This window comes from Apis florea, unplaced genomic scaffold (assembly GCF_048593485.1).
Source record: "Apis florea isolate Af1SG1 unplaced genomic scaffold, ASM4859348v1 contig_2272_pilon, whole genome shotgun sequence".
In the NCBI taxonomy this organism is placed as follows: domain Eukaryota; kingdom Metazoa; phylum Arthropoda; class Insecta; order Hymenoptera; family Apidae; genus Apis; species Apis florea.
Window position 1 is genome coordinate 3,715,324 of NW_028256549.1, and position 24,026 is coordinate 3,739,349.

Consider the following 24,026-nt stretch of genomic DNA (forward strand, 5'->3'; position numbering starts at 1 on the left):
TTTACGTGTTTTGAAAAAACTTTGATTAACACTGTGAAATGATTGATATATATCAATCGGGAGTATGTTTATATCAAAATCACACGAAATCTTCTCTAATTGCATAAACTTTTATTATTCGAAATAATGAAGATTCGTAACCGTGAAATTATATAAACAAATTTATACGAAGTTTTCGCTTGTAATCATTAGTCATAATGAATCGTATTCATAGTCGATCATTATTCATCTATGTGTAGAACGTTGTTGCCACAAAGGATAAAAACAATTTTAATTAAATCAATTGATAAAAAAAAAAAAACTAGGAAAAAAAAAAGTTTTCCATTTGCAAAGTTACAAAGTCCATCAAGCGAATTCGCGTAAACACGAATTTCGATTAACCGAATGAAAAATGAGTTGAAAAATTGAACAAGAATAAATTCATAAGTTATACGAAACACTCGTCGTCAAGGATGAATAATTTTAGTCGAATCTTTTTCTAGAAAAATAATAACGGTATCGTTTCTTAAAATTTCATTATCGTTTATTTATTAAAAGAATTCATAGAATATATAAGCAGGAAAAACCAAAGGAAGCAATTTTCCTTGTTAAAACATCGACCAATAATCACTGGCGAGCGATTTGATTTCCTTCTTCCTGCAGGAAAGTTTCCTCGCACGAGAGACGACAAAAATCGAACGATCGATCGATCGATCGGTTGCAGAAACCTCCCGAATTCCAGGGGATACGACGAAGAAAAATAACCGGGGCGAGGAAGAAATGTGTTTCACTCGCCCATCCCGCGTGTTCTCCCTCCGTTATTTCTCGCCGATTCCCCGTTATTGACGGCGGTGGTCGCGTTAGAAAACTCGTACGAATTTAATGTACCATAACAAAAATATTGCAACCCCATAGCCAACGACGATCTTTCGTGACGATCGTGTTGCCCATACTCCACGCTAAACCTCTCTCTCTCGCTCTTCCTCGTGTGGAGGCCGCCCTTTTTACCTTTCCAGCCCGTTAACCATAATTCGCGCAACACCCTCCTTCCCCTTGGCTGCCACCGAGATATATCCGAGTAACGATTTAATATCGACGTTCGGCGAGGAATCAGTCGCGAGGATGATGCCGATTTCCCATCGATTCTCTAAGCTTTATCGTATTGGATCGTTCGCGTTATTATGGTCGACTTTGAATCGTATACTTTTTCTTTCTTTTTTTTTCTTTTTTTTTAAAGGAATACAGAGAGGATCACAATATATAGAATAAGGTTTTCTAGGGTTCTCTTTGGGAGAGAGGATCACAACTGGTGCCCTTCTGGTGACATTGGGTGCCTGTGACGCGACCTCAGCGACTTTTTATAGCGATCTACAGGGGAGGGGGGTGGGGTAGAATAAGTATTTGAAATAAGTCTGTAGTAAGGGATGATGATATTGGCCTAGTGAAAAGTTGAATTTCGAGAGGCGAATCGATTTGATTTTACGCCGAGATCGCTGAGAAAGCACCGGTCCAAGGGTAAATTTAAATTTCGCCTGCATCTCTCTTTTTCTTCGCTCAGACACTCGGAAGAGGGTAAAAACATCCCCTAGAGGCGATGTGAAAAAAAAAAAAGAAGGAAAAAAAAACATCTGCTTCTAGCCAACCGTGAAGCATCATTGTTCGAAGTATCATTCTCATCTCCTTCGAATTTAGTGCTCCTCGCGTACGTCACGTTTCTGGAAACAACGTACAGCAACTTCGCAATTTTTCCATTGGATCGTTTTTTCTCTCTCCCAGATTTCCCCCCCCCCTCCCTTTTCTTCTTTCTTTTCTCATCCCATCATTATATAACGTCTAATACGGATTTAAACAAAATTTATCACGCTGGATGGTCTATCGATTTTCGACGATCGATTACGAAGACCAATTGCAAAAAAAAAAAAAAAAAAAAACGAAATCGAAAATGATAGACGACAAGCTCGTTCCAGGTGAAACGAACGAGCCGAATGGAAAGGATTCTCCCCCCCCCCCCGCGCGCCGATCGTGTGTTTACCAGTTTCTCAGGATTTTCATTGGCAATGGGGGGGGGGGGGAGAGGAGAGGAGAGGAGGCTGCGTGTGCCCCGTCAGGGGTCCTCGGCGTGTGAATCCGGCCAGCGGCCTTTTCCACTCGTTCATTTTTGCCCTGCGTGTCGAAAAGGAAACGAGGAGGAGGAGGAGGAGGAGAAGAGAGAGGAAAGTCGAAGGGAAAAAAGGAAACGAAGGGAGGAGAAGGGCCTCTCTTAATGCCTCGCGGGCAAAATTCGCTAAACGCTCGAGAGAGCAGCTGCCGTTGCCGATTCTCTCTCCCTTTTCTCCCCCTTTCCTCTCCTTCCTTTCCTGTTTTTCTCCCTTCACGATGCTTGTTGTCGTCGCCTCCCTCTTCCACCTTGCCTGCCACCCGGTCCCGTTACTCACCACCACCCCATTTCCGCGCCTCGAGAATCCACACTCCGCACTTCCGCCGCCATTGCCCTGTCCACGCCTTTCGGATTATTCCGCGACAAAGGAGACAAAGCGGCGGAGAAATAAATACTCGCCCGGCCGGAAACGAGCCACCACCAGCCGGGAGGAGGAGGAGGCCAACTTTCCAACTTTCGATCGACGTATTATTATTTTTTCCGATCTCTCTCTCTCTCTCTCCTTTCAAATCTTCGACGAAAGATTTTGTCGCGAGTCATCTATGGGGTGGTTCTCGTTGCCCGGTTTTTTGCACTGCTCGTGGCTGCCAACGAGCTTCTTCTATCTTTGTTAAATTGTTGATTCCTAATTCCCCCCCCCCCCCTTTTTGTGATATTATTCTCGGTTTGGATTTTTAAAGTTTCGTTGAATTTTTTTCTTGATTTGTTTAATTTTGCTGTAAGTCGTGTCGTGATCGAGGGTTGAATTATTTAATCAAACTGCGACTTCTGCGACATTTTTGACGAGATTATTTGTGGATAATTTTAATACTTCTCGAGGAGGATTCGAGACACATTTCGGATGATTTTTCAACGAATTTGATTTCTCTTTATGATCTCAAGTTTAGAATTTCCAATTCTAATTTCAAATTTCACTTGAATCTGAAACGTCGTTAACGTAGCGATCGATCCGATCAGTTCGATTATTCCACGTTGCTCTTTGAAAAAAAGAAGGGGGTCGTTTCAAACGTTTAGAATTCGAGTTCTAAAACATCGCCGCCGTTCCACTTTGCGTATCGGGTTTTAAAGTCGTTGCGTGAATCAGCGAGCCGCGCGCGAGTTTGAAAAGTGAGTCGGCTCGAACGGATAGACCCCCACGATTAGCAACATCGTCGAGGCACGGAGCCAGCCAGTTCTCCCTATCTTATCGTCCAATAATGTGTTTCGAACGCGAAACCTAGTTTCCGCCGTGGAAAACTATTCCTCTAGCCATGGGAGAAACAATGCTTCAAGCCGGTTCTATCTTATCGTCCTCGTAAAACCGTCGGAATGCGACAGCTATTCTGCATTTGCGTTTCTCGTGGTTGGAAGTCGGTTAAGACGTATAATAATTTTCCGCTCGTAATTGGAAGAGGATAATACCAGGGTGAAATATTAATTTTTGAAATAAATAATAATTAGAAATTGTTTCGTCTCTTTTTTTTTTTTTTTTTTTTTTCCAAAAATTTGCTTTTCAACTTTTTTACGTCGATACACTTTTGAGTAGATCAGAATTAAATAATATTACTCGTGTCGTTATTCTTTTTTCACACACAAATTATTATCGTCGAGAGATTGCATCGGAATTTGTGTTATGCTTCGAATTTTTCCGTTGAAATTTTTATCAGACTGGGAAATCGAATATCAAATTTCAATCTTGCTCCTCCACTTTGTCGGTTATCAAAACTACACACGGTATGCTATGAACAATGGAGCACGTGGCATTACGATACCTGTAAACCTATTTGAGAGAGCCCGCGCGTTTTATTGTGTTATACGTGTTTCGCCCGGGCAACAAATCATGAATAACACAACGTTTGTTCTTTCTCGAGATAAGCGTCGAGCGAGCGTGTGTTTCGTTAATGTTCGGCAAAGGCAACAACACGAAGGCTATGGCAAACAAATCCGGGGACCAATTAACGCGATTATTGCTCGAACTCGAATCGGCACGGATCCGAGCTGCTATTTTCCACAGCCAAGTAGGGCAAGGCGATTCCTTTCTCTTGCCATCGAGATGATTCGATCTCTTTTTTTTTTTTTTTTTTTTTAAATCTCTGTCATTGTCGCCTTATCTTCGGTATCCTATCTTCCGTTCACTTCGCGTATAACAATATAACCGTGGAGAGTAACGAATGATTGGGCAATTCGAGAAAGAATGCAGAACGAGAAGAAAAGGGGGTTTTGGGTATCCATGAGTATGCGTGTAAGATAATTACGCGCCTTTTTTCAAGCTTGATATTTAAAAATTCACTTTCATAAACTATCAAATTATCGATTAATGGTCGCGCTTAATGTCTGGACAACGATATTTTTTTTATCGCGTGTCGTTTCGTTGCTTTTATTTGCGCTTGTTTATTTTATTTATATATATAAATAAACGGGCCAGCAAAATTTTATATGTTTTCATTTTCTTTACTCATAAATCGTTAAATCGTTCGATCGTCGCTCCGTTACTTTACGATCGAAATTATGTATACACCGAGAATTTACTATTCGATCTTTTCTATTAATTCTATGAAAGCGATTACGCAGTCGATTGTACACAACGAGAATCGTCGAACCTGTGGAAATCCTCTCGCGTCGAAGGTTATGCAAATTTCAAGTTGTTTTCTTTGCAAATGGCTCGCGTTTCCGCGGTTCATCGTTTTTTTGATTCACGTATTATTATTACGCCTCTTACGTGGCATTCTCTCACTTGGAGAGAAAGGATGGCGATTTACGATTCACGATAAACGAAACTGTCATCGTTTTCCCGACACGGTTTCCCGATCCATCGTTCGTTACTCGAGATCTGTTAAATTATTGTTTGCACTTTTATTTTAAAGCCAAGAAATATACCACCAAACCTATTATTTCAATTTTTCCAGCTCCCTCTTTCCAGCTCCCTCTTTCCAGCTCCAAGCTCGTAAAGAAGAGAGAAAAAAAAAAAAAAAATACCACGCGCGTGGAATTTCGCCAAGATTTACGATACAGGCTCGTTTGCAAAAGTAGCTCGCGGTGACACGGTCGAACGAGGTTGGCGCGCGTTTGACAAATGGATCGAAATTACCAATTATCCCCGGCCGTTTCGTCGGGGCTCGCTTTTGATAAAGAGCGACGACTGGTTCTCTCTGAAATCGAGCGTGAACGTTCGATCGTGATAATTCGAACGCGGTTTTTGCGTGTCGTTCCCGATCCTTCGCTCGAATCGATTCTCGCGCGACGAGGTATCGTTCACGCGCCATCGACGTCTCCGAGAACTGGACTCGGGTGCGAGGGGAGCGAGGAGTGGATTTTGCATTCGCGCGTGGGCGCGCGTGTGGTGGCCGAGCGTGAAAAGTAAATCAACATCGAGCACGCTCGGTCTACGAGGAGGAGGGGGGGGAGGGGGGAGGCCATTGTGTCGTTATTATTGCCATTAGTTATTACATCTGGTGGTACGCGTGTGCTGCTCTTTGCTCACAACCTTTCCTTCGCGTGATGCATTCGTTTGTTCAACCCCTCTCGTACAGCGTGGTTAGACACGGCATAAATAAACTCTCTCCGCGCTCGTCTTTCTTCTTTTTTAAGGATACCGGCCGAGATAACGACCTCTTGTCGCCATCGAGCATCGACTTTACGCCGTTTTTAAAACCGAGTGCTTCTCTCCTCTGTTAATCTCGGAGATGATTCGAAATCGAATATTTTTGAAATACTCGTTTCGATCGATGCAGCGACAATATTTATTTACGTTTGATTTTTTTTACGATATTAGTGGAGATGAGTTTAATTCCTCGTTATTATTATTAAATAACGAAATTATCTTTATCCATTAAAGAAGACGAGAAATAAGAATAATAAACGAGAGTATGTTATCGGGATTTCCATGGTTTCTAACTATGCTTCTTTACTAATTACTTTATCATTAAAACATCGCTCAACACGGATTTTTAATATCCAATAAATTATCCTTCTTTGTACCATATAAAGATAGATAAAATATCGTTGGTTCGATCGAAAAAAGGAGGGTTAAGAAATAGTTTCGTCGATAAAAAAATGAATAAGAGAATACATATTACTACTCGTCTAACGTTTTTCCTATGCGTTTTCTGTTGCAGGTAAAATCCACTGGCCGATCGAATGTCGCGCATTTAGGGAACCGGTAGGTAAAAAAAATCCCCGCGCCCCAAGAAGAAACCAACGTGTCTCTCCTCTCCCCGACCGGGGAAGGAGAGGGATTTCCTGCGGTCCGGTGACTTTTATCGAGAACACCATTCCCGTCCGCCTTAACACCCCGGGTTGGGGAAGGAGCCGTGATTTATACGAGCTTGATCGGCCGTCCTAAGCCTCTCTCGTTAGAATCGATTGCGCCGAGGGGTGGACGTGCTCCTCTCTCTCTCTCTCTCTCTCTCTCGAAACACAAACCCACCCACCCACCGCCCCTTTTTTCGGTCACGTCCCCCTGGAATTAGGTCGTCTCGACGTTTCGATCAGATTTCTGGAAACAATTGGTCGGTCGCGTGGCCGCTAAACTTGTCCGCAAACTTGGCCCCAAGAATTTCTTCTCTACTACCCCTGCGAAACGAAACAACTTCCCTTTAGAGGAAGAAAACGAAAACGAGGGAAAAATCTTTCCGGACGAAACAAATTTTTCCTTAAATTTATATAACGTGGAAATTTCGTCAATCGTGCAGTTTTTTTTTTTTTTTTTTTTTTTTTTAAACTTTTATCATTTTTTCTTTTTCTACATTACTCGAAAAACGAATAAAACTTGCTTACTTTCTATCACGATTCTTTGTTGCTCGCACTCTCGTTCGAGAAACTTCTCTAACATCCGACAGGGTGTAGAGGAAAAGGAAAGGGAGGGGAAAGAGAGAGAGAGAGAGAGTGTGTGTGGCTGCTTGGCATTGGCACAAAGATCACACGCCACGATCATTAAACGTTCCATTCGCGCAGAGATTGGCTCGTTAGTGGCGCGTTCATCTCCGGAATCCGCGGCGGGAATAATAATAGAAAGTGGTAGAAGAGAGAGCCCGTCCAGTGAAGGGAGGGAGGGAGGGAGGGACGTGTATCGTCTCCTTAACGACGTATCTCTCGGCCAACAACTCGAATCAACAATTTATTGTCCATCCCACGGTGGAGATCAATACCGGCACGGAAGACCACCTCTCACCCCTCTCACCCCATTCCCACGTTCAAATTGAAATCTATTCTCCATCTCCATCCCTTTCTCTCTCTCCTCTTTCGCCGTATCGTGCGCGCGTTGTTGCGAGTCGGTTGATTGCCGGCCGGTCGTTCGAGGGAACGTTCGATGCATACGGCGGCGATTGCGGGACAACGACAGCGGCAACGACCGACTTCAAGGTAGCTTAAGCCAGTCCACGGCTTATGTAAGCCGTTTCGAGGTCTGGGGGAGGAGGATCGGTCGGCCGCGTATGCTACATGTAAATTACGTAGGACTTCTCGATTAAATGGATTCACCGCGGTATTAGCGGATCAATTTCCGGTTTGCTGCCCGGTTTGTTAGAGCTACGGTGTGCCGCGGGGTTCCAGCTACTTTTCATTCCAGCATTTTCATTATTAAGTTGGCTTTTTTTTTTTTTTTTTGGAGAAGAGAAATCGGTACTGTTTTTTTCACACGTATACCACAATTAATGCGTAATTTTTTTTACAGCAAAGGGATTCGAACGTTTCGAACACGTTTATTTTATTTCGACGATTTGTGTTGGGTCAAAAAAAAAAAAAAAAAGAAAGAAGGAACTAGTTAATCGAGGATGGTATCGCGATCGAAGTCGTGCATTTTTACGACGATTCGGAAATTATGAACGGGGAGGAGGACGGGAGGGAGATTAAGATACGTCATGGGGCAAATCGAATAACGAATTCGAAAGATGTTGGGAAGCGGATACATCTATCATTCGAGGGACGATAATTAAGCGACGTTGATTAGACGTTGGATCGATGAACGAGGCGAAGGTTCGTTGTAAATTACGCGACGACAAAGCGTGGCTTTGCCAGCGAGTCGCGCGATTAAAGCGTTTGCTCGATAAGTAAGCATTGGAACAGATGGAATATTCATCTGGAAAAGGGGGAAATCGTCGAGCCGTGACCGGCGATCGTAGCTCATTTCTATTCCTTGAATGAGTCTCGATGAATGGGTGCCGATATGTAACGTTCGATTAGCCTTGCGTCGAGAGATAGCTGCTGGTGGTACTAGTCGAGTAATTCCGATCGATTATTTGTTTCGGTTGAAGTAAATGGGAAATTTGATTCGCGTACAGTAAAATTTAACGCGGCAAAAGTTTTCTTTTTCGTGTTCGAATTTGCGTCAAAAGTAAGGTGGATGTCTAATTAGAAAAGAAACAATATTCGAATTTTATTCAAAACGTTACGATACTTGCGATTTGAGCGAATAGAAAAAAGAAATATTATATAAATTTTTGTACAATTTTTTTTTTTTTTTTTTTTTATACAAAAATCACCCCAATTTATTTTCAAAAACTCGCGATAATTAATCCATTATACATTTTCATGCTTTTGTGCGACGAAAAGAAAAAAAGAATTGAAAAGAAAAATTCAATGTTCTCTAAAAGAAAAAAATACGAATCGTTTAGTAAATTTTCCACTAAAATACTTCGTCCGAACATGCACGCAATTTTGTTTGCATAACAGATTTCGTTTAATCCTCTCGAGTGTTGACGAATTTTTTCAAGGAAATCATATATATATATATATATATATATATATATATATATATATATATCGAAAAGCAGAATAGTTGGCAACAAGTTTGCCAATACATATCGCGGCTCGTACACCGGCCAAACCGGAATATCTCGTTCCCGTTGCGACAACTTCCGTGACGAACTGAATTCGAAAGCTTGAGGTGGCGGGAATGCAGGAATGCCTCCCACAGTCGGCGCAGGAAACGAATTTCACGTACGCGCCGATGAATGCGCGTTGACAACGATTTATGCTTGGAGGGGATGTCGAACGATTTCTAAACGGCGCCTAGAAATCCGAATCTTGCGTAAATCATCCGTACGCGGGATGATTCTTCGGATGATTCTTCGGATGGAAAGAAAGATGATGGTATGCTTATTTTATTCATCCAATTAAAAATTGATCAATTTGTAAATTAACTACGTGAATATCGAGTTTAAATCGAATTCGGGTTTCAGACTTTTTTTTTTTTTTTGCAATTTTTTTTACTTATGCGAAATGTTAGTTTTTGTTCGGACGACAATTTAATTCCGTTATACATTTATAATTCGGTGTTTTCTAAATTATAGATATAGATATATATCGATACGTTAATGTTTGATATTTCCTTTTTCGAACGTATCTATTCTGGGAACAAGTTTGTCGAATCGATATTTTCGATGTCATTAACAACCGATTATCTCTTCGACTTCCTGTGTCGCGGCTTCCATGGTGTTCCACGTTGTTGGCTATCGATATTAAAAATATTATCATTTACTTTCTCATCGAATATATATTAAAATATATTCGAAACTCTATGCTTTTCGAGTTGAAAAGCGTTTAGAAATCTAGAATTAGATTTTTATTTTTCGAACGAGAAAGGTATTACAATCGTTTCCAGTTTTCAACTTGTAACTTAAAATATTTCTTATTATTTCCTCTGAAATAGATTCGCTTTGGTAAAACACTGCTGTAACAACTTTGACAGTTCACGATGTTAAGAATCGTTTTGAACACCCTGTATATATTGCACGCTGACAATTCTATTCGCCGCGTGAAACGGAAAAAATCGGTCAACACCTTTGGCCCGCAGGCTATTATTTTATCCTCGTTACCGCCGATTTATTAATCGATTCGAGAGAAAAATCGTGTAAACCGCTCTGCTCGCTACCACTAGAATTCTCTCGAGGCGACTTCTCTCCCTCTCTTTCCTTCGAACGCGGGCAACGTATAATTAGACGCAATTGTCGAGTTCTTAGGTTGGATCGGTTGTGATCTAATTGCCCGATGATGCCTACTTCGCTCGGGCGGATAATTTTCCAGCCACGATTGCTTTCCGCAAGCCGTTCAAAGTGAGCGGCTACTTGTTTGCCTATTCTCGAATGTTGTGTAAATATTCAAAAAACAAGAAGGAAGAAAAAACAGAATGCAAAGAAAAGTAAGGAAAAATCTCGAATTATTGTATTTTGCACGTTCCCGATGAAAATTTACTTTCAAAAATTTGTGAGCAGAAAAATAGTGGGGGAATTCTATAGGAGAAAAGGGGACCGTGGAAAAACGTTCGATAAAATTTTAGAGGAAATTGGCGTGGTGGCGAATTATCGGTACGAATAATAATACTGGTGGAATCGTTCGATCGATAAACCTTTAGAATCCCCCACATCCCCTCTCTCATTTACCTATTCGTCCCATAGTTAGTCTTCCTGCAAACTTTCCGATCGAGCGCCGTCCAACTTTCGTACTCCGACCCTGCAACGGACATTTAAATGCAAATACACTTTTTACTTATATTTATATGCAAATTCGAGCGTTCCCCGGGGAGGGGCGGGGAGGAGACGCCACGCGAATGGAAACGGCGCGGAATTGAAAGGCGAGAAAAAGGCAATGGCTTCGTGATACCTTGCAATTATATCGCCCCGTCCTGGTGTTGGTTACACGAATACCAAACGGCATAGAAAATCATAAGTTAATTCTCGGGTCGAAAGGGAGATACGTACGTTAGAAAGTAATACAAACTTTTTTTTAAAATTTTATCAGAATCTCTCTTATAAATCGTGAATTGTTGTACAATATGTGATTCGTTGTAAAAATTTCGAAATAATATTCTCTTGGATAAAATTATCTTGAAGGTTAACGAGAGGATCGATTTACTTCTCGAAAGCAAGCACTTTCTCTGGGAAGGCGATGCATCCTCCCTGGTCGGGCAAAGACACGCCGTTTCCTCGATCAACAACACCAGCAGTATCGGTTATCTAAAATTCTCTCTGTGCGTCTCGGAAGCGAAAGAAGATAGATAGAAGAAGCTGACGCGTTCCTTTATCTTTCCACCGATTTCCTTTCCTCCATCGATGCGAAAGGAGAGGTTCGTTCGCTTGTCGTCAGATACGTGAAAATACAGTGAGAAGGAGATAAATTCGGGATCTAAAATGGTGATCGGTTTCGACAGAAACTCGCAGAAACTTTTAATTGTCGAGGTGGATCTTCTATTTATTTTTCATCATTGGATTTTCATCTATACAACTATCGGCGTAATCGAAACACGAGTTTAAATAGCTGTAAATCGTACGTGTCAGCTTAACTTAATACTCTATCGAATATTAGTATTAATATTCCTTCGATAAAAAAGCCCAACTAAAAAAAAAAAATAATCAAAATTCACGGGAATAAAAATTTTTGCGAACGATATATTCGAAAATAAACAAAAATTCGAGAAATCATGGATTCTCACGGCGGGAAGGAACCATCGAAGGAGAGATCTCGGAATCGGCGACGCCATCGAGGAGAGAAGGAGGGATATTTAAAATGTAGATGCACTCATTTAAATACCCCATCCGTATTCGCGATTTAATCGTTCGTTCCTTCCTTCCTTCCTTCCTTTCTTCCTCTCTCCACCCTTTCTTCCTAGCCTCTCTCTCTCTCTCTCTCTCCCTCCCCGCCATTATCCTCCGACAACGAGAGATTCTTCTTCGAAAAGAGGGAGACGAAAGAAGAGAGAGAGAGAGAGAGGAGGAAGGTAGAGGCCCTCTGTAATCCGAAAGTTGTCAGCCGCGCATCGCGTATTTGCTCTAATGGAATTTGAATGTCGTTAGTCGAAGTAACCGGGCGTGAGGAAGAAGGGATCTTATCCCTATTACCGCCTCGATCCTCCTCGTCGGTTGGGGCCGCAGCCGCAGGTATATCGTCGTCCGTTGGAGAACGATGTAGGTTCGAGAGTTTATCTGGGAGGAGGGAGGGAGCGTGCGAGGGAAAATCGTTTTCATCGGCTGTTTCATCGAACCGTTTGATCTTTTGTTTCCTTCCTCCTTCCTATTTTCTACGTGCTCTCTTTTGTTCAGGGGCGAACGATTCGAGAGGGGTGGGAGAGAGAAGAGGGGCGTGGATGGATGATGCCATGGCAACGCGACGATTGTTACACGGAAATCCTCGATGAGAAGTAGATCCACGATATTATTTCCGACGGCGAGAAGTGCAACGAAGAAACGATTCGATCCTCGATAGAAGGAGAAGAAGAAGAGGAAGAGGAGGAGGAGGAGGAGAAAGAAGGGGTGGTTCTCGAACGAACGTAGCCGAGAATCGAAATTCGACTTGTGAAAAATGGCCGAGAAAGAAGATTTCAAGGTTCTCTTTCGAAGGAGATGGCCGCAGTATATTGGCGCGATCTCAGGTTCCTTGTCCATTTTTCGTATATAAATCTCATCTCATCGTTATCATCGCCGTTCCTTCGACGAGAATTTATTCCGATCCGGATCCATTGTAACCTAGAATAATAACGAAAAGAAAAAATCTTGACGATGTATAATCGTTGGACGATTCCTTTGTGGCGAGAATTTTTCAATTTCGGGGCACGAGGATTGGAATTCTTCAAAAATTCTCGATAAATCTTCCACGAGACGTAGAATTATTTTTTTTTTTTTTAAACCATCAAGGGATCGTCGAGAGTTCTTTGAACTCTCCCAGTTTTATATATATATATATATGTACACATATATACACACATTCATTCAAACATTTGCTCCATTACATACGTATAAACTCGAAATTGTCTACCTTTATCATCATTATTTGGAATGAATTTTCGCAGCGTGCATGGGTGGATTTTCACTGGGTTGCGGTATCGGATGGAGCGCGCCATGCGTTGAACTTTTGAAAGAGGTGCACATGTACGACATATCCGCGATCGCCTTGATCGCCGCGATTTTCCCGTTGGGTGCGGCTTGCGGTTTGCCCATCGTGCCATTTCTGATCGACAAGATCGGTCGAAAATGGTTGATGCTCTCTCTGATTCCGGCCTTCATCCTCGGTTGGGTTTTCATCATAATCGGCGTGTCCGTGTTCGCCCTTCTGGTCGTAGGAAGATTTCTCACTGGCGCGTGTGGTGGCATGTTTTGCGTCATAGTGCCCATGTACTCCGCGGAGATTTCAGAGAAAGAAATCAGAGGTGAAACGGTTTCTTTTTTTTTTTTTTTATTTTTATTTATATACGCTCGGCACATCGTATGATTTTTAATGCTTTTCGAGCGACGAGAATATAAAATATATATATCCTCTCGCGTGAAATTTACAGGATCATTAGATTAATTTAAAATTTAGGAGCATTGAACTCTCGAGAAACATTGAAAATCATACAGCATTGCGTACGTGTCATTTTGTGATTCGAAATGCTGTGCAACTTTGTTATCCTATGATTAGGTACTTTGGGTATATTCTTCCAATTGTTGCTCGTGATCGGAATCCTGTACGCTTACTGCTGCGGATACGCTAGAAACGTCGTTACCACGACGGGTCTTTGTTTCATTGGTCCAATTCTGTTTGTTATAATGATGATGTTCATGCCTGAGAGTCCTATGTTTTACATGGTGAAGCGCAACGAGGAGGCTGCCAAAAAATCGATGAGATTCTTCCGAGGACCGGATTACGAAAAAATCGACGATGAGCTCGCTCTATTCAAAGTTAGTGTTCTATTTATTATTCGCTCTTCACCCTATCTCTTTACCCACCGTATATATGAAAAATTTTATCTCAACCTCAATGTTATTAGATTTACAAATTTCTTAATTGTTTTCAATTGTTTGTCTCTCTTATTAACTTTTTGGTTAACCAAAAATTCAATTCGAATTTAATTGACTCGATTAAAATCATTTTCGAATAGAGAGAGAGAGAGAGGTCTTTCTTTCTAGATAAGTCAAATCCGAACCGAAAGTTCATATATTACCTACCATTAAATTATCATAAAATATTGAAATCGTGAAATTTTGAGATCGAAGCAATGGAATTTAATTGACACCAGGAACAAGTAGAGAAAAGCGCGCTCCAGCAAGTGACATTCGGCGCGTTCATGAAGAAACCCGTGTTGAAGACGTTGGGGATCGCTTACGGGCTGATGTTCGCCCAGCAATTCAGCGGTATCAACGCGATCATATTCTACAGCGAGACGATTTTCAAGCAGACAGGCGTCGATCTAGATCCCTTGATGCAGATGGTGGTGTTCGCGGTGGTCCAGGTGATCGCTTGCGTTATAGCTGCTGCGACGATCGACCTAGTTAGTTTTCCACACCGAATCGAGTGAATGCTGCGCTCGATCGATCGATCTTTTTGAGACGCGCACACACACATATATTTTTCTCAAAAAATATTAACGCGTGTATCAAGGGTTAATTTCGCGCAGCGTCCACTCGTCTAATTTCGGTTTCATATAAATGGAACTCCGTTCCGAAAATTGGTTAATTTTTGTAGGTGGGCAGAAAAGTACTCCTGGTAATATCGTTTGCGATAATGTGCATTTGCCTGGTAGGTCTGGGCATGTTTTTCATCATAAAAGAAACCAGTCCCGTGACAGCCGACATTCTATATTGGTTACCGCTCCTTTGCGCTTGCTTATACATCCTGTCCTTCTGCCTGGGTGCCGGTTAGTAGATACAATCGAAACAATCGATGCAAAAGCGATTTTTTTCTTTCTTTCTTTCTTTCTTTCTCTAACATGTTCATTCCGGACATAACAACTTCTGAAAATTATCGATTCAGAATTAAAATGTAAATATATAACGTGGGTGACGATCGATAATTAACTCGAATCGTAAATATTTAATTTTGGTTCTTTTTCTTTTTCTTTCTCAAAAAATATAATATAATATAATTTTCTTACGCATTCAATTGTTGCAGAACAATCGTTACTTTACGCGTAGAGATGAGATATGGAATCACCTATATAAAATAGATTTTTCACGCATGCAGCGTAAAAATTCGCTCAAAAATAATTTCACGAAGCGATTCTCCATGTCTGATCGCTAGTTGATTGATTCATTCCGAACTGAACATGTGTCTGTCAAATATTCTTTTTTTTTTTTTTACACGATAAGATTTACGAAACATGTCTTGTGGCTACTGAAAAGAAAAAAATATATATATCATCGTGTCGCAGATATCTTTTTAAGGAGCTAAAAAGTAGTAAGATCGTCGTCGAACGATTTCGACAATTTCAGGATCGACATAATAATAATAATCGTGTATTTTTCCGTGAAAACACAGGTCCTATACCGTGGGCCTATATGGGGGAGATCTTCCCTACCAAGTTAAAGGGGACCGCTTCCACGTCGGCAGCATTGTTCAACTGGATATTGGCGTTTATCGTGACCGTGTCGTTCTCGAGCGTGGTCGAGGCTATCGGGATCGCACCAGTTTTCTTCTTCTTCGCGTTGATCTGCGGGTTGAGCGTGTTGTTCGTGATATTCCTTATGGTCGAGACCAAAGGGAAGACGTTCACCGAGATACAGAGGGAATTCGGAACCTTCGAAATCGAGGAGTAAAAAAATATACATACATATATATTATATATATACATACATACATATATATGTATATATATTGAATAAAAATATATGTCGAATATCTTTGAACGAGATCCAAGAGATTTATCGCTTTGTGAGCGAAAATGAAGAAATATATAAAGAAACAAGAGAGGGGATATATATATATATATATATAAAGATAATGACGATTGTTTTCTAAGAAAAAAAAAAAAAAAAAAAAAAAAAGAAGAATAAAAATGACGCTATATACGTGGTTTGTAAAATTTTTTGTATTTATATTATGAATAGAAAATAAATATAACTCTATCGAAAGAATTATTTATATCTTTCCCGTATTACGATTGAATAAAGTAAAAAAGCAAAACTAAGAAAATCAATTTGTAGCAAACGAAACATATCCTGGAAGAGGAATATTTCTTGTAAATAAAATAAGTTCGAATTATATTGTCTGCCTATGTTTCACAACTCGCGAAAGATATAGAATTAAAGAAAGTATCATCATTTTTCCCGAATGAAGAGAAGAGGAGAAAATTCTTGCTCGACGAGCCCCACGATAAGCGGAGGCCTGACTTTCGAGGATGGGCTAAACTTGAACTCTCTCGAGGACCCACGTATATACACACACTCGCTCGTGGTACAGAGTGTAACACGCGCAATCTACTACGATCCCCTCTCTCCCCCGTCCGGCGTTTGACGATGCCCTTGGTTCTCGAGTCAACAATGATGCGCCTGTGGGGCCATCGCGCGCTCCGCCCATCTAAAATGAAAAATCACCGAGATTAGCGCGCGACGAGAGTTGTATATATATATATATATATTTATATATGCAATCGAGGGAGGGGGAAGAGTCTGACCCCGTTCGAGCGAAAAAGCCATGAACGCGTTCTTTCATGGACGTTGACCTGACGGGTTAATCGGGGGAACATCGACCTATCGCCGATCAATGAGAGGGGCCTGGGTTGGTAATCGGTTCTCGATACACCGTCACCACCTATAAAGCCCCCTCTCCTCCTCCTCTCAGCTTCTTTCAAGAGTCGAATGACGCGATACAGGAGGAGAGGAGATATAATTTTCGCAGGAGACGTTCTGTATTCTGATATTCAGACAGCTATTAATTTCTCTCCCTTATTTTGTTCGACTTGTGCGAAATCTTTTTAGAAGAATTTAATATCGAATTGATTCGTCGTCGTCCCGTGGGAATAGCAACGATAGCTCGGACCGAAAACGTTTCGGTAAATGGCCGTAAGGATGAAATATCACCCCCTCCCCGGTCCACGATGCATTTGTCATGCAGTTGGCGTCGCCTCGGTAGGCGTTCGCTTTCATCGATTATGCATTCGAATTTATATTTATGAAGCGTAGTAGCTTCTCGTATCGGCGTTCTAATAATGGATGCTGCTATAAACCTCTCGTCAGGGTCGGCCGTTCCATGTCGACGACGTACCAGGAACGCTTGCATTACTCGGTAACAGAGAGAGAGAGAGAGAGAGGGAGAGAGAGAGAGAGAGAGAGAGAGAGGGAGAGGGAGAGAGAGAGAGAGAGAGAGGGAGAGAGAGAGGGAGAGAGAAAGCGCGAAGAGTTGTCTTCAAGCCCCCGTATATATATATATTTTTCCTCTGTGTCGTACGTTTCGCGGATCCGAGCGTCTAACAAACGCTGTTTCTCCACGTGGCCGGATGTTTACGCGCGTCACGAGGCTCCTCGAGGGGACAGAGGAAGAGGAGGAGGAGGAGGAGGAGGAACGAAATGGAATCGGTGTTCCGAATCGCGCGGCAACTTTAATTTTGTTTTTTCAATGGAAAGATCGCAAGATCGTGTGCTTTGCATTCCTCCTGGTGGTATTATTGGATCGAATAATGGCGTTTCAACTTTTCAACATGTGTAAAAAAATATGAAGAATTGAAAAAAGTATTTATTTTATCTTCTTTTCTAACGGGTGGAGGATCGATACGAAAACAAGTCGATATTTTCGACAGAGGGGGAACGAAAGGTTTAAATTAAAATTAATCTGCGTGGTAATTTTTGTTTTTCTTTTTAATTAGAATTGGATGTCGACTTTTCGGAAGAAAGCGCGCGAGATATCGAGGATTATCATCGGTTCCCTTCGGTCGCCGAATAAATTTGCCGGTGAAACCGAAAGTATCGGGAGGAGAAAGGCGAGCTCGTGCAAGAAACAGCTCCGGCGGGAGGTCAAGAGAGACCAGACGAGTTTTTCGCGCGCTCCGCCAAGAATCGGTCGTAAGTTCTTTCTTCGTGGGAAGAAGTTGACTCGTGGAAGCTACCAAGAGAAAAATCGCACGGTGTTTGCTCGCGCGGCATGTTTGCCAGATTCTGTCGTCTGCTTCCATTTCCTCTTCCACTTCTTCACCCTATTTTGTCTACTCTTGTAATTCATTATTAATTCGTCGTTAATTATTACTCGTTTCATTTAATTCGTTTAACGATCAAAGGACGATAATAAGGACGGTAAAATGTGATACGAAGAAGAAAAGACACGATTCGCAATTTACTCGTCCAATCATCGGAGGAAAATACTTTTGAGAAAATCGATCGTCGATCCTGAAGGCTTGTTGTTTATCTTCCTCGACGTGTCGATCAATTGCGAACAATCTTGTTAATTTAATTCAGATGGAAATAATTGATATACGATCCGAGAGAATGTCGTCATATCCACCGATCAAAAACCGACTCGTGCTCGACACACCGGGCCTGGATGCACCTGGGCATCGGTCGAAGAGAGCCAGTTTCGAAGTCGATGCTTCGTCTGTTGTATATTTCATGAACGGCGAGTTTCCATCCTCGTCGATGCGCGAGGAGAGAGAGGGAGGGAGGGACAAACGATCCGCGCCGCTGACGCGCTACGCACGATCCCATCATCACTGGACCCGTTTTATTATTATACGTGACGCTCGCGTTTGCGAAAAATTGCGTTTTTTTCACGGAAGAGGAGGGAAGAGGGAGAGACTTTACGCCTCGCGATAGGGGTGATTACGCCGCGACCCGTGTGTTTACCAAACTCGCGCGTTTCCCCTGCGTCGGCATCATCTTCGAAATTCTTTTAAAAAACACGGAAAATTTTATTTAGCTTCCTTTTCTTCCAAACCTCCATTTTCATCCGGAATTCTTTTATCTTTCTTTACGATCGATGTATACAATTTTCTAATTTCAGAGCGAGTCTTGCGTTAATTCGTAGCGTTCCCCGAAGCTCGTGTTACTTACCACTACCCTCTTTCCTCTCGAAATTGAAATTCTCCGATACACAAAATTTTTCCAATCGAATACTCGCGTGCGCAATTCCAAGTATCGTAGAGAATATCGTCGAACGACGAGGCCAAATTCTCAAATTGCCAAAGTTTTTTAAAAAAAAGTGTTGGAATAAAACGCGAAAAAACTTGTCCAACGAGTGGATCGATGATCGAGGATAGAGCGCGCTATCGCACTTGTAAAATCTGTATCTCGCCGCGTATATTAATTTTTCGAAGGCCGCGCGAGTCTCGTGATTTCCAAGCGACATCGACCAGACTTCTCCATTCGCCTCCATCGTTCTCCAACCTCGTTTACCTGTCTCTCCTCTCCTCTCCGCTTCGACCCACACGCGAGCCACGCTTCAAGGTTTCCGCTCGCGGATCGCTCCGCAGACGGCTCGTGCGCTCTCTCTCTCTCTCTCCCCCCTCGTTTCCTCGCGAGCGCAAAGCCGCGCGATTGCACACTGCACCATTGCACCGTGGGGCCATTGGCCTCTCGGTATCGTCGGCGACACACAGCTCGAGCCGAAAAGCGGCGCGCCAACAGCTTTTTTGCGCGTCCCTCCCCTCCCACTCGGTTTATCGCGAGGAGGACGGGTCACCGTGTCGCGATTTTTCTCTCAAACTTTGTAGGAGGAGGAGGAGGAGGAGGAGGATAATTGGAAATTGTGGAGGAGAGAATCACACGTTGTCCAGTTGGGGGAAAGGAAAGGGGAAAGGAAAAGGGGAGGAGAATGGAATCGTAAGTGATTGTAAGTCGATTCGAAATTTTTGGGAGGCGTTTGATATCATCGGTGTTGATGTTTGATAATCGAATAATTGGGGGTGGAGGCGGAGCTATTTTTCGTCACGATGTTATAAAACGACGATATTCGAAACAAGAGGATCGAATCTCTTCGATAATCGATAACTTCTCTCTTCGTATATTGCAACGAGAGATTATAAATTATCGTATCGCAAGGAAACTCGGAAACTGGATATTTTATTTACACGATAGATATAATACACCGTGGAAAGAGGGATTCTGAGTTGAATCGATATCGAGGATATCGCGTTCGTTTCAAATCGACAGTTTTATCGCTTCCTGCTGCGCCCCACACTTTTCACGCTTGATATTCCATACAACAACCTCTGTTCGAACCTCTTCCGCGTATCTTCTTCAATAATCCCTAATAATTTCTCCTAAGAATGCCCTAAAAAAATTTCAATTATAATCGAGACGAGAAGATCTCTTATTGATACAATTTTTTTCTTTTTTAAGTATTACTTTCTCGTTTCGATTAACGTGTGCCGATTAATCGAGCGTGATTCCATCATTTCGATCAAACTTCATCATCACGTGCCGCTAATAGAGTCGCAACCCTTCTCCAAACCCTCTTCGAGCCGCCAAATTTAGCAAGAAGGAGGCAGAGGTGTCCCGTAGAGGAGGCAGATTAATTAATTTCCATCTTCTCGGATCTCTCTCTCTCTGTGTTCGCGAGATTCCCGTTTCCTGTGCCCGTTATCGTCCCTCCATAAATAACACAACCGCAGAAATAAACGCGCTATCGAGGAAAAGACCGCTGTCGCTCCACTCTCGATCGTGTATTAGTCCGCCCGCATGTAAATTGCCTTTTATATATGCCTCCCTATCTTTATATCTCGCCACGTCTGACTATTATCGCCAGTCTGTCCACTATCTACTGCCGCTGCCTCTGGCTGCAGAAGTTGGAAAGGGAAGATCGAATTCGTAGGAGGTCGACGTGAATGGAGATCGCTGTTTTCGAGCGGTTTACACACGGCTCCCCACGTGTTTTTGCGAGAAGAAAGAAATCGCTGTGCGGGAGGAGTGTGTCGATTTATCGATGACGAAAACTGTATCGGTTTGAATTATTTCTCATAATAGTTTTTCAAGTTCAGTTTTAAGGAAACTTTCGAAATTTGGAATTTTCTTTCAGGCCTGTTTTCAATTTTTTTTTTTTTTTTTTTTAACTCGAAACTTCTTTTCAGCATTAAATTTGTATATTTAATGGAATTACGGAATTTAGATAAGATACGATTTTTCCCGTGTTTCCCCGTGTCCACGACAAAATTATTATTCTCCTCGGTATTTAAATTCTGCTAAGAATTTTCCACGTGAACGGTCACCGGATTACGCTCGTTAATCTTATTATCACGGTGTTTTAATCCAAAGTGCAATCGGCTTATCCAAATGCGGTGTGGAGGGACGAGGCGTAAAAATCGCCTCGTTTCTCCACCCGTTCCCGGCCAATCTTGCGTCGTTAAAGGAGATCGGGTAACGTCACGGTGCGTATATTTCCGAGGCGACCCAGTTGCATAGCGAATGCAACGGTAGCGAACCGTGTTCGTGGGCCGTGCGTTGTCGCCCGCTTTCTCCGTTTGTGCTCGTCTCTCGGCGACACGATGATTATCGAACACGAAAAATTCGAAAAACGAACTCCTTTAAAAATCCTCGATTTTTTTTTTCAGCTTCGAAATTTCTGAAAGTTTCGATTCGAGCGGGCACGAAGTAATTTTAAATTCTATTCTATTCTAAAAATCACCTCGATTATAATGGAAAAATCAATTTGCATCCTTTTCTTCCCCTTCACTCGGTCTACGTTCTCTTTCCTGCTCGAGTCGACTCTCTCTGTCACGCGCTATCTGGAAATCTCGAGACTCTCGCAATTTTAAAAAAACTTGGAATCCTCGTAAAACGCGCGTTATCTCTGGATGGAACCTCTCGAAATCAAAGGTATTTTTGCCACGATAACGAGGCGATCGTTAAAACGGTGCCGCGATCAGGGACACGCGCACAGGTTTTAAATTGGCCGGATTTATCGCAGTGGTTTGTCTTTCTGTTAACGGAGGGGACCGGTTTTCTAAGCCGATAGAGCTCGACAAAAAGGCACGATTAATGGCGGATCAGTATCAGCGGCATTCGATGTTCCGCTGCCCTCGATCGGTTTTATCCGAGAGAGAGAGAGAGAAAGAACGAAAAGTTGCCGGAAATTTTATCCATTGCCTTCGAATCTGTGATTCCGTCGCAATAATATTTTCCTTGCTCGTTTTCGTTTACAAAAGTAAAATATGACGCGCAATTTTACTTACTTCAATTCGATTCAAGGACTCTCGAAGTCGAACTGTCCGATTCGAGGAATATTTTTTTTTGAAAGAGAAAAAACGAAGCGATGAAAGAGAGACAGCCTTATCGAAGGATCGCGTCACATCACGAGAGATTAAATCAAAATAGACGACACGATTGTTCGTCGAAACACGGATATCGAGCGCGATAAATAAACGAAGCGAGTCTTGCTTACGGAGGGAGGGAAAAATTAGGAAAAGATCGTAAAGCGAAGCGAAATAAAGGCTGTGGTGATCTGCAGAAGAAACACGGGGCACAAGGAGGCACTGCTTATTTTAAGAAATTAATTTGTCGAAGGACAAATTGCCTGGTTGGTACCTCGCCTATGGCAGGAGAGGAGAGAGGGGTGAATTTAACCTCGACGATCTCTCTTTTCCCAGCCGCGAAAGGGGTGGAAATCTCGCGAGGCGGGGGACGAGGCGGGCGCGCGAAACTTCGCCTCGGCTAATTTACGCGCTCGTAAATCTCGCGGCACAGCGTGGCGTGTAGCTGCTCGGCAAAATAATAACGATTCGTGAAGAGGGAGGGAGAGAAGGAGGAGGAGCACGCCGCCACCCTTGATCGATGCAACGAGGGTGAAAACTGTTTGGACGAGAAGTTTCCTTTTGTAATTCTCCGCTTTTTCAACCTTCTTTGTTATTACGCTCGTGAAAGATTTATAGCCCCAACTTTTTCCTTGATCGAGTATTTAATTAGGAGAGGGGGTAAAAATAACTCGCGTCATTTAATCACGAAGTTATCTAACGAAGTAGGGCCGATCGTTGAATCGAAAATTTGCCAATTACACTTTTTCGATCGACGATTACGTTACGTTAACGAATTATCGATACTCGAGATTTCCATCACGATCTCGAACGCAGCTGTTCCAAATATTTTGTAGCGAGCGATCGAGGTGCAAACGAACGCACGGTTTCCCACATCTTTCGGACACGGTATCTCCACGATAAACCGTAATATTCGTATCGAGGGTGAGGAATAACAGGCAGCCGCTTTCTTTACCTTCCTGTCCCTCGCAATTAAAATGTAAATTCCTCGTATTCGCCAGGATGCGTGCACCTACCCCTCGGACGAAGCAACGTCTCATCGACGGCGGGGGTGGAAAGTGGAGCAAATATTCTTCCCCGTAGCGAAAGAATATATCAATGCCGGGTGGAATAATTATTCAGCATAATTTGTCAGCGATATTCTATAACTGTATATCTGTCCAGGGATAACGTTCTAGTCGAGGAGAGAGGGGGAATGGAATTTCTGGAGATTCTTATATTTCTTTCGATTCTTTCTCTCGAGGAAGAAGTTAATCTTCTTGGGTGGAAACGAAAGGAGAGGCACAGGCAAGTTGGTCGTCGGGGAAGGAAGAAAAGGAACGTTTTAACCATCTCACGATTGATTTATCGTCGCGCGAAAGGAGGAGGGAGGAAGAGAGGAAAGGCGCGCGTGGGGGACCAAGCAGTTTCTCTCTTTTTTCTTAGAGCAAGCGGTTGTGTGTTTGTATACACCCGGGAGTATTTATATAATGAAATTTGCGATTGATTTATCGTCGCGCTCGCGATATTATTCGAGATTTTGCTTGCAACTGTCGCGAAAGAAAGATTACGCGCATCGATTAATTATTAGAAATTCATGTTTCGTGTGAATCCATGTCTTCTCGAATCCACTCGAGATATCTCGTTCTCGAGTTCAAGAATTTCCTTTCCTCTCGCGAGATTCCGAGAGTAGAAATTTCGAGACACCCGCACCACAGTCTGTCGACCCTCCTGTTCTCAAGCAAGTCGTGGAAAGAAACCGAGTCGCGCGTTATTTATGCCTTTCTGCCTTTGTGGATATGGAACGACATACCCCCTCCTCCACGCGACAACTCCTTTCTTTGCCTTTCTTCGTGTCGCCTTCTCTCTCCTCCTCGTCGAATCCTCGCGTCAAGAGTCTAATCGGTGACTAGCGTTCGCGCTCGGCTGGCTTCCTTCCTTCGGGATCCACGTGGCAGAGCACATCTTCAACCTCTTGAATTTCCGGATATAATGGTAAATCCCTCCTCTCTG

At 42.6% G+C, this 24,026-nt stretch overlaps 2 protein-coding genes across 4 annotated transcripts in view; both read left to right on the top strand.

Annotated features, from left to right (window-relative positions):
• Positions 1 to 24,026, top strand: part of heca (hdc homolog, cell cycle regulator) — a 141,017-nt gene that overhangs the window by 64,188 nt on the left and 52,803 nt on the right. The window lies entirely within an intron of this gene.
• LOC100869503 (facilitated trehalose transporter Tret1) lies at positions 12,151 to 15,933 on the top strand. Of its 2 annotated transcripts, none has more exons than XM_086902368.1 (6): positions 12,151 to 12,479; positions 12,897 to 13,253; positions 13,505 to 13,764; positions 14,103 to 14,354; positions 14,549 to 14,720; positions 15,341 to 15,933. In XM_086902368.1, exons 1-6 carry the CDS (start codon positions 12,410 to 12,412, stop codon positions 15,616 to 15,618), a joined length of 1,389 nt encoding a protein of 462 aa, XP_086758494.1. In that variant the 5' UTR covers positions 12,151 to 12,409; the 3' UTR covers positions 15,619 to 15,933. The 2 variants fall into 2 exon arrangements, with proteins under 2 accessions (XP_086758494.1, XP_086758495.1); XM_086902369.1 differs by having other exon boundaries at positions 12,197 to 12,479; positions 14,103 to 14,315.

What these genes read in the sequence shown, in the direction of transcription:
- LOC100869503 (XM_086902368.1), top strand. Translation starts at nt 12,410, where the DNA reads ATGGCCGAGAAAGAAGATTTCAAGGTTCTCTTTCGAAGGAGATGGCCG. An exon ending in GTATATTGGCGCGATCTCAG is followed by an intron (nt 12,480 to 12,896) that starts GTTCCTTGTCCA and finishes GAATTTTCGCAG; the next exon opens with CGTGCATGGGTGGATTTTCA. An exon ending in CTGCTGCGACGATCGACCTA is followed by an intron (nt 14,355 to 14,548) that starts GTTAGTTTTCCA and finishes TAATTTTTGTAG; the next exon opens with GTGGGCAGAAAAGTACTCCT.